Below are 17622 nucleotides of genomic sequence, written 5' to 3'. Positions count from 1 at the left end.
GCACACACACCTAGACACACACCCAGACACACATCCATTATGACACACACACACACACAGAGGCGTATTTCATTACCATCCTCCACAGGCAGCGAGCTTGGAGGGAGAGAGGGAAGGAGAGAACTAGAGAGAGAGAACGAGCAGACAGAGATAGACGGAGCAAGCAAGATAGATAGGTAGGAGAGCTAGAGCAACAGAAAAAGAAAAAGAGCGAGCACACAAGAAAAACCGCAAGAGAGAGGGTGGGAGTGAGAGCAACAGAGACAGAGGGAGAGATAGAAAAAGAGAGACGGCTCTCTGTGTGTCCTCAGCTGTTTTTCCGAGGCCATGGCAGGCATGGAATCGGAGCCAGGCACCCAGTCCAGGGTGATGTTCCAGTCTGCAGACAAAACAGAGGAGGCTCCACATCGCAAACTGGGCAAGCTGACCGTCAAATACAACCGCAAAGACCTACAGAGGAGGCTGGATATCGAGGAGTGGATCGACGATCAGCTGCACCTGCTCTTTGACTGTGAGGTAGGTCGTGCATGGCTGCTGCTGGCACAGTTAGCTAGCTCCCAGGGGCTGTGTGGGTAGAGCGCAGGGGAGATACGGAGCAGCACAGGTGCCTGAGGAGGGTAGGGTTACACAACATGTGAGGCAAAAAGAGAGGGAGAGTGGAGTGTCCAAACAGAGGTGTGGCTGTGTGTGTGCATTGATCCAGGCTTCATTTACTGGCAGCAAATTATTTTCCTACACTGCTTTGGTGTTAAGCACAGAATATAAAGCTCTGATTGGTAGTTTTCCAGGGGGTGGTGTAACAAACAAGTGATAAGATACGCATGATTATACATCATATTAAATGATTTTATACCCTTTCCTGATCGCTGAATGGACATACATACATACAGCATTCCAGAGTTAACAAAACATTATCTAACAGAAATATAGTCATTGGCTGATACAATCACCCCTTTCCTAATTAATTAACACTACACAGACAGGACTATTGTGCCAGCAGCCTCTGTCCTCAGAAGATGAGCATCGACCCCCCTGTGACATGGGTTCAGACAGGGCAGCAAATCCCTGTTGCCTCTGGATAGTTTGCAATCAGAACACATCTAAGAACTTGAGGTTTACAGCCTAGATCTCGACAGGGAGGCTGACTAAAGAACTGCTTACGGCCAGGATTGCACACCACAAACGGAGGCACTGAGCGTTTGCATAATTGATTCCATAGATTATGACTGGGACCCCTGTGTGAAGATCGTAGGACCCCCCGTGTCATAACTGCACTGCTATTCCTCTTCATGTGGGAATCCAATTATATCGGAGGCTGCATCAATGGCAACAGAAGTCTGGCTCCCACATGAAGAGGAATGGCACAGCGGAGTCAGAGGGATGGCTTCAGGAGCATGGGCGTCTGCCTAATGATGGAGATCATATGACAACACAGCAGTGGTGGAAAAAGTACTAAATCGTCATACTTAAGTAAAAGTAAAGATACCTTTAATAGAAAACGAATCAAGTAAAAGTGAAAATCACCCAGTAAAATACAACTTGAGTAAAAGTCAAGAAGTATCTGCTTTTAAATGTACTTAAATACAGTGGTGGAAAAAGTACTCAATTGTCATACATCAAATCCGTATATTAAAGGCCCAGTGCAGTCAAAAACGTGATTTTCATGTGTTTTATATATATTTCCACACTATGAGGTTGGAATAATACTGTGAAATTGAGGATAATGCCCTTTTAGTGTAAGAGCTGTTTGAAAAGACCACCTGAAATTCAGCCTATTTTGGTAGGACTTCACCGGGTGGTAAATTAGTTGATAGGCCAATAAGAAAGAGAGTTTCAAACCTCTCTGCCAATGACAGGTCGTTTTCAGTTTTCCCCTCCCCACTCAGACCACTCCCAGACAGTCCTAGCAAAATTCTTGCTTGAAAAATTGCCCTTTGCTAAGAAGCACTTTTGATAATATTTTGGAGCGTTTTAATTTCAAACAATCACAGGAAGGTACCTAATTGTTACCCAGAAAGGATTTGATATTGAGATCAAAATGGCTGCATTGGACCTTTAAGTAAACCAGACAGGACAAATGTATTTATTTTTTAGGAACAGAGAGTGGCACTCAGACATAATTTAGAAATGCAGTATTTGTGTTTAGGGAGTCCGCCAGATCAGAGGCAGTAGGGATGGCATATACAGTGGGGAGAACAAGTATTTGATACACTGCCGATTTTGCAGGTTTTCCTACTTACAAAGCATGTAGAGGTCTGTAATTTTTATCATAGGTACACTTCAACTGTGAGAGACGGAATCTAAAACAAAAATCCAGAAAATCACATTGTATGATTTTTAAGTAATTAATTTGCATTTTACTGCATGACATAAGTATTTGATACATCAGAAAAGTAGAACTTAATATTTGGTACAGAAACCTTTGTTAGCAATTACAGAGATCATACGTTTCCTGTAGGTCTTGACCAGGTTTGCACACACTGCAGCAAGGATTTTGGCACCACTCCTCCATACAGACCTTCTCCAGATCCTTCAGGTTTCGGGGCTGTCGCTGGGCAATACAGACTTTCAGCTCCCTCCAAAGATTTTCTATTGGGTTCAGGTCTGGAGACTGGCTAGGCCACTCCAGGACCTTGAGATGCTTCTTACGGAGCCACTCCTTAGTTGCCCTGGCTGTGTGTTTCGGGTCGTTGTCATGCTGGAAGACCCAGCCACGACCCATCTTCAATGCTCTTACTGAGGGAAGGAGGTTGTTGGCCAAGATCTCGCGATACATGGCCCCATCCATCCTCCCCTCAATACGGTGCAGTCGTCCTGTCCCCTTTGCAGAAAAGCATCCCCAAAGAATGATGTTTCCACCTCCATGCTTCACGGTTGGGATGGTGTTCTTGGGGTTGTACTCATCCTTCTTCTTCCTCCAAACACGGCGAGTGGAGTTTAGACCAAAAAGCTCTATTTTTGTCTCATCAGACCACATGACCTTCTCCCATTCCTCCTCTGGATCATCCAGATGGTCATTGGCAAACTTCAGATGGGCCTGGACATGCGCTGGCTTGAGCAGGGGGACCTTGTGTGCGCTGCAGGATTTTAATCCATGACGGCATAGTGTGTTACTAATGGTTTTCTTTGAGACTGTGATCCCAGCTCTCTTCAGGTCATTGACCAGGTCCAGCCGTGTAGTTCTGGGCTGATCCCTCACCTTCCTCATGATCATTGATGCCCCACGAGGTGAGATATTGCATGGAGCCCCAGACCGAGGGTGATTGACCGTCATCTTGAACTTCTTCCATTTTCTAATAATTGCGCCAACAGTTGTTGCCTTCTCACCAAGCTGCTTGCCTATTGTCCTGTAGCCCATCCCAGCCTTGTGCAGGTCTACCATTTTATCCCTGATGTCCTTACACAGCTCTCTGGTCTTGGCCATTGTGGAGAGGTTGGAGTCTGTTCGATTGAGTGTGTGGACAGGTGTCTTTTATACAGGTAACGAGTTCAAACAGGTGCAGTTAATACAGGTAATGAGTGGAGTACAGGAGGGCTTCTTAAAGAAAAACTAACAGGTCTGTGAGAGCCGGAATTCTTACTGGTGGTAGGTGATCAAATACTTATGTCATGCAATAAAATGCAAATTAATTACTTAAAAATCATACAATGTGATTTTCTGGATTTTTGTTTTAGATTCCGTCTCTCACAGTTGAAGTGTACCTATGATAGAAATTACAGACCTCTACATGCTTTGTAAGTAGGAAAACCTGCAAAATCGGCAGTGTATCAAATACTTGTTCTCCCCACTGTATATATTGATAGGTGTGTGAATTTGACCATATTGCTGTCCTGCCTGAGCATTCGAAGGTACTTTTGGCTGTCATGGAAAATGTATGGGAGTAAAAAGTACATATTTTCTTTAGGAATGTAATGGAGTAAGAGTAAAAGTTGTCAATATAAATAGTAAAGTACAGATACCCAAAAAAACAACTTAAGTTGTACTTTAAACTATTTTTACTTAAGTACTTTACATCACTGTAACAGCCTCTGTTTGAAGCTGGATTGGGGTAGGTGGGGGTGGAGGAGGGTGATGTTTCTCATTTTACTGTCCTGACTGAGGAGAAACTTGGGCTGTGGCAGTGAGGCTTGGGCTGGGACAGTGAGTGACCACAGATGACCTGAGAGCCTCCAACCAAAACATTCTCCTCCACTGCCAAAAAATACTCTGCATATGGCTTACTGATGCTTCACGGCATGAGAGAGCATCACGTGTGAGTGGTGTCCTCATGAAAGTTTGAGTTCCTGAGAATAGGTATATGTAGGGCTAAGAGTTGTTCCTGACCATGTTACTTGACCTGGAAAAACCTATAGTCTAGCTCGGGCCCAGAGTTTTTTCTGGTCAGGTCATGTGGTCTGGAAAAACTCAGGGTCCTAGCTATAAAATTGAGGTAAGAGGAGGGGAGTCAGGTTAATGTAATGACCTGTTGAGTTTATGATGAGGTCTAAATGAACACAGACATGGTTTCCATGGTTTCCAGGTGTTTGATGCCATTCCATTTGTTCCGTTCCAGCCATTATTATGAGCCGTCCTCCCCTCAGCAGCCTCCACTGCCATTCTGGTGGAAGACACCCATCGTCTCCTCCCAGCGTCTCCTCCCAGCGTCTCCACCAGAAAAGGCCAGTAGAGAGCCCATGCATGTGAGCTAAGCCTGGGTGATTTGAATAAAACCACTGTAATAATCCAATAATCCAATTGGACACAACAGTGGTTGGCATTTTGTAAAGATTGGATTACCCTTGTTTCCTAAATATATATATATATATATATACACTACCAGTCAAATGTTTTAGAACACCTACTTGTTCAAGGGTTTTTCTTTATTTTTACTATTTTTTACATTGTAGAATAATAGTGAAGACATCAAAACTATGAAATAACACATATGGAATCATGTAGTAACCAAAAACGTGTTAAACAAATCCAAATATATTTTATATTTGAGATTCTTAAAATAGCCACCCTTTGCCTTCATGACAGCTTTGCACAATCTTGGCATTCTTTCAACCAGCTTCACCTGGAATGCTTTTCCAACAGTCTTGAAGGAGTTCCCACATATGCTGAGCACTTGTTGGCTGCTTTTCCTTCACTCTGTGGTCCGACTCATCCCAAACCATCTAAATTTGGTTGAGGTCGGGGGATTGTGGAAGCCAGGTCATCTGATGTAGCATTCCATCACTCTCCTTCTTGGTAAAATAGCCCTTACACAGCCTGGAGGTATGTTGGGTCATTGTCCTGTTGAAAAACAAATGATAGTCCCACTAAGTCCAAACCAGATGGGATGGCGTATAACTGCAGAATGCTGTGGTAGCCATGCTGGTTAAGTGTGCCTTGAATTCTAAATAAATCACAGACAGTGTCACCAGCAAAGCACCCCCACACCATCACACCTCCTCCTCAATGCTTTACAGTGGGAATTACACATGCAGAGATCATCCGTTCACCCACACTGCGTCTCACAAAGACACGGCGGTTGGAACCAAAAATCTCAAATTTTGACTCCAGACCAAAGGACAAATGTCCACCAGTCTAATGTCCATTGCTTGTGTTTCTTGGCCCAAGCAAGTCTCTTCTCCTTATTGGTGTCCTTTAGTAGTGGGTTCTTTGCAGCAATTCGACCATGAAGGCCGATTTCACACAGTCTCCTCTGAACAGTTGATGTTGAGATGTGTCTGTTACTTGAACTCTGTGAAGCATTTATTTGGGCTACAATTTCTGAGGCTGGTAAATCTAATGAACTTATCCTCTGCAGCAGAGGTAACTCTGGGTCTTCCATTCCTGTGGCGGTCCTCATGAGAGCCAGTTTCATCATAGCGCTTGATGGTTTTTGCGACTGCACTTGAAGAAACGTTCAAAGTTCTTGACATTTTCCGTATTGACTGACCTTCATGTATTAAAGTAATGATGGACTGTCACTTGTCTTTGCTTATTTGAGCTGTTCTTGCCATAATATGGACTTGGTCTTTTACCAAATAGGGCTATCTTCTGTATACCCCCACTACCTTGTCACAACACAACTGACTGACTCAAATGCATTAAGAAGGAACTAAATTCCACAAATTAACTTTTATGAAGGCACAACTGTTAATTGAAATGCATTCCAGGTGACTACCTCATGAAGCTGGTTGAGAGAATGCCAAGAGTGTGCAAAGCTGTCATCAAGGCAAAGGGTGGCTATTTGAAGAATCTCAAATATAAAATATATTTTGATTTGTTTAACACTTTTTGGGTTACTACAGTGCCTTGCGGAAGTATTCACCCCCCTTGGCATTTTTCCTTTTTTGTTGCCTTACAACCTGGAATTAAAATGGATTTTGGGGGGTTTGTATCATTTGATTTTCACAACATACCTACCACTTTGAAGATGCAAAATATTTTTTAGCGTGAAACAAACAAGAAATAAGACAAAAAAACTGAATACTTGAGCGTGCATAACTATTCATACCCCCAAAGTCAATACTTTGTAGAGCCACCTTTTGCAGCAATTACAGCTGCATGTCTCTCGGGGTATGTCTCTATAAGCTTGGCACATCTAGCCACTGGTATTTTTGCCCATTCTTCAAGCAAAACTGCTCCAGCTCCTTCAAGTTGGATGGGTTCTGCTGGTGTAAAGTAATATTTAAGTCATACCACATATTCTCAATTGGATTGAGGTCTGGGCTTTCACTAGGCCATTCAAAGACATTTAAATGTTTCCCCTTAAACCACTTGAGTGTTGCTTTAGCAGTATGCTTAGGGTCATTGTCCTTCTGGAAGGTGAACCTCCGTCCCAGACTCAAATCTCTGGAAGACTGAAACAGGTTTCCCTCAAGAATTTCCCTGTATTTAGCGCCATTCCTTAAATTCTGACCAGTTTACCAGTCCCTGCCGATTAAAAACATCCCCACAGCATGATTCTGCCACCACCATGCTTCACTGTGGGGAGGGTGTTCTTGGGGTGATGAGAGGCGATGACCAGAGTACCTTCTTCCATATGTTTGGGGTGTCTCCCACATGCCTTTTGGCGAACACCAAACGTGTTTGCTTATTTTGTTCTTTAAGCAATGGCTTTTTTTCTGGCCACTCTTCTGTAAAGCCCAGCTCTGTGGAGTGTACGGCTTTTTATTTTTTTATGTTTTATTTAACTTTTATATAACCAGGTAAGCCAGTTGAGAACAAGTTATAATTTACAACTGCTTAAAGTGGTCCTATGGACAGATACTCCAATCTCTGCTGTGGAGCTTTGCAGCTCCATCAGGGTTATCGTTGGTCTCTTTGTTGCTTCTCAAATTAATGCCCTCTTTGCCTGGTCCGTGAGCTTTGGTGGACGGCCCTCTCTTGGCAGGTTTGTTGTAGTGCCATATTCTTACCATTTTTTAATGGTGCTCCGCGGGATGTTCAAAGTTTCGGATATTTTTTTATAACCCAACCCTGATCTGTACTTCTCCCCAACTCTGTCCCTGACCTGTTTGGAGAGCTCCTTGGTCTTCATGGTGCCGCTTGTTTGATGGTGCCCCTTGCTTAGTGGTGTTGCAGACTCTGGGGCCTTTCAGAACAGGTGTATATATACTGAGATCATGTGACAGATCATGTGACACTTAGATTGCACACAGGTGGACTTTATTTAACTCATTATGTGACTTCTGAAGGTAATCGGTTGCACCAGATCTTATTTAGGGGCTTCATAGCAAAGGGGGTGAATACATATGCACGCACCACGTTTCCGTTATGTATTTTTTAGAATTTTTTGAAGTAAATTATTGTTTTCATTTCACTTCACCAATTTGGACTATTTTGTATATGTCCATTACATGAAATCCAAATAAAAATCCATTTAAATTACAGGTTGTAATGCAACAAAATAGAAAATACGCCAAGGGGATGAATACTTTTGCAAGGCACTGTACATGATTCCATATGTGTTATTTCATTGTTTTGATATCTTCGCTATTATTCTACAATGTAGAAAATAGTAAAAATAAAGACAAACCCTTGAAAGAGTAGGTGTGTCCAAACTTTTGACTGGTACTGTATAATCAGTACAAGACTAATGTTATTAGGTTTAAGTGTTTGAGTTCCTGACTGTACTAATTTGTCTGGGGGAATCCCTGAGAGAGAAGGCCCTTTATGACTGAAGGATGGGATCCTGATGATGATTGATGAGATGATAACAGACAGTAGCAGTAACAGTACCTGGACAGTACTCCTTTGTTATTGTAGTTACGGGGCCTGCCATATGAAACAGACCTGTTGTCTGGTAGATACAGTCTTTGTGGGTTTGTATTTCAATTGTAGCACAACGCCTGTATGAATAAAACAACATTTAAACATTATGACTAGGGCCAGCAAGGTTTCCTGGACAGGTCACGCAGTCAGGAAAAAACTCCTGGCCCTAAGTATGTCCTAACTCTATGAAGATTTAAGGAGCTATTGTCTTCATGTCGGATTTCAGTGGTGTCTAGACAAACTCCAGTCTATCTGAGGTGGATTAGTTGTTTCGTAGACACCACCCACTGGTGTGGCCGGGGGAGACATGGTTGGTCCATGTGCCTTGGCTAATGGTATTCATTTTGCATGAACTCAGGGAAGGCAAGTTTCGATGTGGTTGGGTACTCTGACTCTTCTGTGTGGAAGCATTTACAGTCAGCCCCCTGTGTCAATAGCTGAATTATTTAGAGACATCTCTAATTTATACAAGTAGCCGACTATTTCGGTCTGAAAGGCAGTGGCACTGAACCATGTTGCTGACTTCACACCTTTTAGGAAAATAGTCGCTATTCTTATAGGTGTGACAAAACACTCATTCAAGAGTAGGGAGAAAGATACTGAAACACACTTCAAATGAACATATGATCCTTTACTCTTTATAAATATAATTCAGAGTGCTGTTGGGTCATTATTCATTTACAAACGTAAGTCAATAAGGCTTGTATTTCAATGTATTCAGTACTAAATGCTTGATGCCTCTTTAACTCGTTACAGCCATTAGCCTCCACACAATGCAGAGGACCTCAGATAAACACTATGCGTATGACTTGTGACCCCTCTGTTTTGGTATGTTTTGTTTGGTCAGCAGCTCAAGTCTCTTTCAGCAAAAAGGGAAAGGAAAATCTCATCAGTAATGGATCTAAACGACTAAATCAGTCTTGTCTGACTTCCACATCAGTCTCTTTTCAAAACAACATGGTTTCCTGGGAACGGTTTCCTTTACATCTCTGATTATTATCAACTAATAACACTGATTGGTTTAGGTAACCTAGTTATGTCCAATAACGATACGATACGAACATCGGTTTGTGATGTGGTCATAGTGTTTCTAGGATCCAAGCAAAGTGGAAAATGTAGCTAGAATGAGTACTACTAGACCATGATGTGATTCCTGTTATGTCAATGTTGACTTTAAATGGTAATGGATCCTCAATTCCACTCATTTTTAAATGAACAACTTAGCTTTGTTGGCATGGATACAACCCTGGTCCCATGGACATAGGAGATCATCTTATCCTGACAAAATCCCTCAGCATAAACTGTCTCATTAAGATTGCAGTTCTAATCCATATGGCAGTGGCTAAAATTATACTACTCTAAGAACCACTTTCATATTCATCTTTCAACAATTACTGCCAACATTAATGTTAATGTCAGACTAGTTTTACTAACTTCAAACGTGCTGTCGAGACATTTTCAGCCCCAGCTCCAGCCCCAGATAAAACATTTATTTGACTATTTAAAAAATCACACAACGAAAAAGAATCAACCACATACAATATAAAACATTAAAGAACTACTAGAAAGGTTGCAAAGGCTTTCTCCTAACAATAAAAATTCATACTTTTTTCTTCCCTCTGACGTTTTTGCATTCATTGATATGATGTTGTGCAACTCCCTGCAGTCTCAAGGCAGTCAGACAGAGGGAGGATCACTGCATCAGTGGTTTGCTGGCCCAGCACGGCACGGCCCTGCTCCCATTGAATAATGCCAGTCTGCAGCAGAATCACAAACAGTCAGACATGGCAGCATTGATCAATTAGAGGGACACACAGGGGACTCTGGACTGGGCTGTAGATCTCTTCCGCCACCCAGCACTAGCCTCATTGATCAGCTCTCTCCTCATCCAGAAACCTGCCATCCTCAACTGACCTGCCTTTAAAACCCCCAACTGGAAAAGTATATGACTCCAGATATTTTCCTGCTCAGCCATCCGTGGCCTGAAGTGAGCCATCATCATTTCCTCTCAGTAATGGTTTTCAAAGGGGAGATATCAGCCAGAATATAGATTGATTACTATTACCTTTGCATTTGTTTTAATCATTTTGGTGTGGATGTGGATTTGCAATGTTTCTCAAAGTCTGCAGACACTCATTTATATATTGGGACTGTAACTTGCATTGCTAGGAGATAACTGGATTACTTTGGAATCTGTTAACACAGTCTACTCCAGGTAAGCGTAAAGTTACATTAATATAAGATAAATCAAGAAATCTGTAATTAATTTAGATGTTTTTGCCGAGGAGGTCTTCGTCGCGCAATTTTACATCTAGCTAAGGTGTTTGTGCAGTATTTGTCAAGTAAAAAAAATATGCATGAAAAACTAGTCAGTGCAGTCTATCGAGTTGGGAAATTATGGCTGTGCACTCGGGACTGATTTTGGAACAATAACATGTCTACAACTTCATCATCTGCAAGCGGTCAAACTATCGTAAATAAAGCACAAGCTACACACTGTTTATCAGTGCCCAAAATCACTTGCTAGCAAGTAGTAATTAGCAGGCACATTGAGCAGCTAGACCACAATCAGTTTATCAAGTCAGTGGCGACGTGTGTGCTTCAGTGCCGTTTTTTTTTTTTTTTACAACTTTCTCACTATCTGTTACCAGAGTGTGAGTCTGTATGGCACTGTTTCATGTTACAACGCAGGTCGCGGGGGGACACAAGATGCTTGCGAATGTGTTTTGAAATACACAACCCTCTAGTAAATCGGGACGAATTTACTTACAAATCTACGTCGTGACGAACTCACTTACAAAACTCTGTTTTGGACGAGACTAACTTTATGACCAAAATTATCCTATTTACACTTTGTAGTCAATTTTGATACTAGAATTAATGTTTCTGACTCATCGATGCCACACAGACCGTTTAAAACCAGATAAGTTAGTTCTAAGGGGCAGTTGACCTTTAAATACACCATACTATTTCCCATACAATGCCTTCAGAAAGTATTCATACCCCTTGAATCTTTCCACATTTTGTTGTGTTACAGCCAGAATTTAAAATGGATTGTCACTGGCCTACACACAATACCCCATAATGTCAAAGTGGAATTATGTTTTTTGAAATGTTTACAAATGAATTAGAAGTGAAAAGCTGAAATGTCTTGAGTCAATAAGTATTCAACCCCTTTGTTATGGCAAGCCTAAATAAGTTCAGGAGTAAAAATGCTTATTAACAAGTCACATAATAAATTGCATGGACTTACTCTGTGTGCAATAATAGTGTTTAACATGATTTTTGAATGACTACCTCATATCTGTACCCCACACATAATTAAGGTCCCTCAGTCGAGCAGGGAATTTCAAACACAGATTCAACCACAAAGATCAGGGAGGTTTTCCAATGCCTCGCAAAGTAGTCCCCTGTAGCTCAGTTGGTAGAGCATGGCGCTTGCAACGCCAGGGTTGTGGGTTTGTTTCCCACGGGGGGCCAGTATGAAAATGTATGCACTCACTAACTGTAAGTCGCTCTGGATAAGAGCGTCTGCTAAATGACTAAAATGTCAAATGTAAAGAAGGGCACCTATTGGTAGATGGGTAAAAATAAAAAAGCAGACATTGAATATCCCTTCGAGCATGGTGAAGTTAGTAATTACACTTTGGATAGTGTTTCAATACATCCAGTCACTACAAAGATACAGGCATCCTTCCTAACTAGTTTGCTGGAGAGGACGGAAACCGCTCAGGGATTTCACCATGATGCCAATGGTAACTTTAAAACAGTTACAGAGTTTAATGGCTGTGATAAAAGAAAACTGAGGATGGATTAACAACATTGTAGTTACTCCACAATACTAAACGAAGGAAGCCTGTATAGAATAACAAATATTCCAAAACATGCATCCTGTTTGCAACAAGGCACTAAAGTAATATTGCAAAAAATGTGGCAAAGCAATTCACTTTTTGTCCTGAATACAAAATGTTATGTTTGGGGCAAATCCAATACATTACTGAGTACCCCTCTCCATATTTTCAAGCATAGTGGGGGCTGCATCATGTTATGGGCATGCTTGTAATCGTTAAGAACTGGGGAGTTTTTCAGGATGAAAAATAAATGGAATGGAGCTAAGCACAGGCAAAATCCTAGAGGAAAACCTGGTTCAGTCTACTTTCCACCAGACACTGGGAGATGAATTCACCTTTCAGCAGGACAATAGCCTAAAACACAGGGCCAAATCTACACTGGAGTTGCTTACCAAGAAGACAGTGAATGTTCCTGAGTGGCCGAGTTACAGTTTTGACCTAAATCTACTTGAAAATCTATGCCAAGACCTTATCAACAGCCAATTTGACAGAGCTTGAATTATTTAGAAAATAGTAATGGGCAAATATTGCACAATCCAGGTATGGAAAGCTCTTAGAGACTTACCCAGAAAGACTCACAGCTATAATCGCTGCCAAAGGTGCTTCTACAAAGTATTGACTCAGGGGTGTGAATAAGGTATTTCTGTTTTTCATTTTCAATAGATTTGCAAAAATGTCTAAAAACATGTTTTCACTTTGTCATAAAGGGTTATTGTGTGTAGATTGGTTAGAATTTTTTTTGATTTAATCCATTTTGAATTCAGGCTGTAACACAACAAAATCTGGAATAAGTCAAGGGGTATGAATACTTTCTGAATGCACTATAGGTCTAGAGACTCATCTGCGCAGGACATTTGCCCTATAAAGGAATGAGCCCAGTATAACGAAGCTGAAACTCTTGTAATCTTATATCATAAACATTTAAACCGGAGTGATTCTTACTTTAATGGTTGAGCAAAATGCCAGCTGGGTAAATCATTGATGAAATTAGATGGCGGTTGCCTATCCTTCGCCCCTGGTCTCTCGTTCTTGCCTGAATGCTTCTGTTATCAATCTCATCATTGTTAGTAATATAATCATTATTATTAACTATGTAATAACATCCACAACTGAGTTGTAGTCATGTTGACTATAGTCTTGTAGGTCTACTTAGAATACATTGAGGACCTTTAGATGTGGAAAAATTACAATTTGCCGTAATTTTAGGTTACACATAAATTATTGTTGTGGTGGTACATCATGCATGAGGCATCAGGTATGCCTTACCTTTAGATGTGGAAAAATTACAATTTGCCGTAATTTTAGGTTACACATAAATTATTGTTGTGGTGGTACATCATGCATGAGGCATCAGGCATGCCTTTTAGACTTGGTACTTGGAGACTCATTCTCTTTGGTACGGTTAAGAGTGAAATATGTTAAACTGGTTTGTAAACACTGTGGGATGGCAGAGAGCCCCAGTCACAGTTCATCTATGTCTGCATGGCTGGTAAAGAAAACAATGTCCCAGTGTCTGTCTGTGGTATGTGTGTGTGTATAGGGGTTCAAAGAGGACCATTGTCTCTGACCACTTCTTTCTGTCTCTCCCTATGTTGGTCTCTGTCCAGGAGGAGGAGATCCCAGAGTTAGAGATTGACATAGATGAGCTGCTGGAGCTGTCAGACGTGGAGCAGAGATCCAGACTGCAGGTTAGTACACTACATACAGTTTGCCCTGGGAGGAGCTCAGCTCAGGCACCAACACAGTGTTGTCAGTTAGCCCTGCCCATCATTTACTCCACAACACAGAGACATCCAATTTGCCAAATCCAGAGATAAGACATTATTACAGTAACATGTTTCCGCATACATTTGTCTTGAGCCACATATAACAAGCTCATTAAAAGATAAACATAGACAGGGAAAACATACTGTAGACATTTTCCAGCCAAGCTTTCACTGTAAGCTATACTTTCCCAAATGCTGAGCCTTGTCTAACAGATAACAAGCCATGGAAAAAATTGACATCTCTTCAGAGGCCATTTTGTGGGTCACAGTATGAGGCAATACATACACTTCAGCTATGCCCTTGTTTATACTTTACACATAAACCCGGGAATATTTAACAAAGTAGGGTCTCTAACCCGGACGCTTATAAGAAATCCCGCTATGACCTCCGACGAACCATCAAACAGGCAAAGAGTCAATACAGGTCTAAGATTGAATCGTACTACACTGGCTCTGACGCTCGTCGGATGTGGCAGGGCTTGAAAACTATTACAGACTACAAAGGGAAGCACAGCCGCGAGCTGCCCAGTGACACAAGCCTACCAGACGAGCTAAACCACTTCTATGCTCGCTTCGAGGCAAGCAACACTGAAGCATGCATGAGAGCACCAGCTGTTCCGGATGACTATGTGATCACGCTCTCCGTAGCCGATGTGAGTAAGACTTTTAAGCAGGTCAACATTCACAAGGCCGCAGGGCCAGACGGATTACCAGGACGTGTACTCCGAGCATGTGCTGACCAACTGGCAAGTGTCTTCACTGACATTTTCAACATGTCCCTGACTGAGTCTGTAATACCAACATGTTTCAAGCAGACCACCATAGTCCCCGTGCCCAAGGACTCTAAGATAACCTGCCTAAATGACTACCGACCCGTAGCACTGACGTCTGTAGCCATGAAGTGCTTTGAAAGGCTGGTCATGGCTCACATCAACAGCATTATCCCAGAAACCCTAGACCCACTCCAATTTGCATACCGCCCCAACAGATCCACAGATGATGCAATCTCTATTGCACTCCACACTGCCCTTTCCCACCTGGACAAGAGGAACACCTACGTGAGAATGCTATTCATTGACTACAGCTCAGCATTCAACACCATAGTGCCCTCTAAGCTCATCACTAAGCTAAGGATCCTGGGACTAAACACCTCCCTCTGCAACTGGATCCTGGACTTCCTGACGGGCCGCCCCCAGGTGGTAAGGGTAGGTAACAACACATCTGCCACACTGATCCTCAACACGGGGGCCCCTCAGGGGTGCATGCTCAGTCCCCTCCTGTACTCTCTGTTCACCCATGACTGCATGGCCAGGCACGACTCCAACACCATCATTAAGTTTGCCGACGACACAACAGTGGTAGGCCTGATCACCGACAACGATGAGACAGCCTATAGGGAGGAGGTCAGAGATCTGGCCGTGTGGTGCGACAACAACCTCTCCCTCAACGTGACCAAGACAAAGGAGATGATTGTGGACTACAGGAAAAAAAAGAGGACTGAGCACGCCCCCATTCTCATCGACGGGGCTGTAGTGGAACAGGTTGAGAGCTTCAAGTTCCTTGGTGTCCACATCACCAACGAACTATCATGGTCCAAACACACCAAGACAGTCGTGAAGAGGGCACGACAAAGCCTATTCCCCCTCAGGAGACTAAAAAGATTTGGCATGGGTCCTCAGATCCTCAAAAAATTCTACAGCTGCACCATCGAGAGCATCCTGACTGGTTGCAATACCGCCTGGTATGGCAACTGCTTGGCCTCCGACCGCAAGGCACTACAGAGGGTAGTGCGTACGGCCCAGTACATCACTGGGGCCAAGCTTCCTGCCATCCAGGACCTCTATACCAGGCGGTGTCAGAGGAAGGCCCTCAAAATTGTCAAAGACTCCAGCCACCCTAGTCATAGACTGTTCTCTCTGCTACCGCACGGCAAGCGGTACCGGAGTGCCAAGTCTAGGTCCAAAAGACTTCTCAACAGCTTCTAGCCCAAGCCATAAGACTCCTGAACAGCTAATCATGGCTACCCGGACTATTTGCACTGCCCCCCCACCCCATCCTTTTTACGCTGCTGCTACTCTGTTAAGTATTTATGCATAGTCACTTTAACTCTACCCACATGTACATATTACCTCAACTACCTCAACTAGCCGGTGCCCCCGCACATTGACTCTGCAACGGTACCCCCCTGTATATATAGCCTCCCTACTGTCACTTTATTTTACTTCTGCTCTTTTTTTTCTCAACACTTTTTTTTGTTGTTGTTGTTGTTTTATTTTTACTTTTTTTGTTTAAAATAAATGCACTGTTGGTTAAGGGCTGTAAGTAAGCATTTCACTGTAATGTCTGCACCTGTTGTATTCAGCGCATGTGACCAATAAAATTTGATTTGATTTGATTTGATGAATTGCTTTACAAGCACTTGACCCCTGTTGGTGTGCTTGCACAATGTTAGATGTGAAAGAGCAATGTCCACTGCAGTTACTGAGGCCATGTTTGTTTCTGCCCATTTACAGGAGTTACTGCAGGAATGTGGCAAGCCAAAAGAGGTGAGACACAACAAGCAACCGTTATAGCCTTGGTCATGTACTGGAGAAACGAAACAAAATTCTGCTAAGTGTACATTTGTTCTCTACAAATAAATAGTTGCAATTCAATGGTTCACTGCTCCTACATGGTCTCAGAAAGAGTTTTACAGTCAACTGCTAAAACAGGTAGCGTTATCTAGTTTTCTCTTCCTCCCCCTCAGGACTTTATTAATGGGCTGCTTTATCGGATGAAGGGCCTACGCAAAATGTCAGGACCCCTGAAGAAATAATGAGAGGTCAAATCAACAATCAAGACAATGTAAAGCTCCCTAGTGTTTTGTATTACATTTTTTCTGGACAGTTTTAACATTTTCATTCCCCTCAATTCAAATAATGCACCAGTAATGAAATGTATTGTCTATTACCCACGTGGAAAGTTTTTGTGTAAGACTGTAAATTTTTGGTTGCATATTTATGTACATATTTTTTTCTTCTGATAACAGTGTTGTATGTCAATAAAACCAACATTTTCAAGACAAGGCTTTGGATGTCTACCTATTGTAAATGGATGACTTGTAATTTCGTAGAAGGATAAAGATAGTCAGTGTATAATAAACAGCATTGCTTAAAAGCTACACACTTCACACTGGAGACTCTATAAGACTATAAGAGACGAGAGGGCAAGATTGAATAGTCGATGCCAGCTGAAGTAGGGCAGGGGGAATGGCAGCCCCCACAGCCCTAAGGCAGTTTTGCTACAGTGTGGTACTGCCAACCTTCCCAATCCTGTCTTCACCCATCAAGATATAATTCCACTCAGCACCGGTGAATAAATCAGCATTATTGAGGGGCAATGTTACGGTTTAAGCACTCTAAAATCACTCTAACAATTATGCATGTTTGCAGCTTAACACACCGGTGTTGCTACACAAACTACACATTAATGCATGTTTTTTTTCATTAAATTGCATCTTTATCCCTCTTACGCTTATGAAGTCATACAGATTCTCATTCTCACTGTGAGTCTGAAATTCCTCTTTGTGATCAGAGGTAGTGTCTAGTTGAAACACAGGACTTGACTGAAAATGACAGCATGTCAGCAGCACGGGCAACAACTATAGCAGAGAGGTGGGTCATTATCTCTATCTGCATTTTAGACATTTTAGTCATTTAGCAGACACTCTTATCCAGAGCGACTTACAGTTAGTGAGTGCATACATTTTCATCCATTATGC

General features: G+C 42.3%; 1 protein-coding gene across 1 annotated transcript; it reads left to right on the top strand.

The window, feature by feature from the left end:
• Nucleotides 1-327: 327 nt before the first annotated feature.
• ppp1r14d (protein phosphatase 1 regulatory inhibitor subunit 14D) lies at nt 328-16919 on the top strand (the record flags this gene model as incomplete). Its single annotated transcript, XM_084181586.1, has 4 exons — nt 328-516; nt 13704-13784; nt 16376-16408; nt 16609-16919. The coding sequence occupies 4 exons, from the start codon at nt 328-330 to the stop codon at nt 16675-16677; spliced, it is 372 nt and encodes a 123-aa protein (XP_084037712.1). The 3' UTR covers nt 16678-16919.
• Nucleotides 16920-17622: the final 703 nt, after the last annotated feature.

Source organism: Coregonus lavaretus (genome assembly GCF_964263955.1).
Source record: "Coregonus lavaretus genome assembly, chromosome: 18".
Classification (NCBI taxonomy): domain Eukaryota; kingdom Metazoa; phylum Chordata; class Actinopteri; order Salmoniformes; family Salmonidae; genus Coregonus; species Coregonus lavaretus.
Note: the sequence above shows the minus strand (reverse complement) of the source record. Positions and strands in the feature narration are given on the sequence as shown.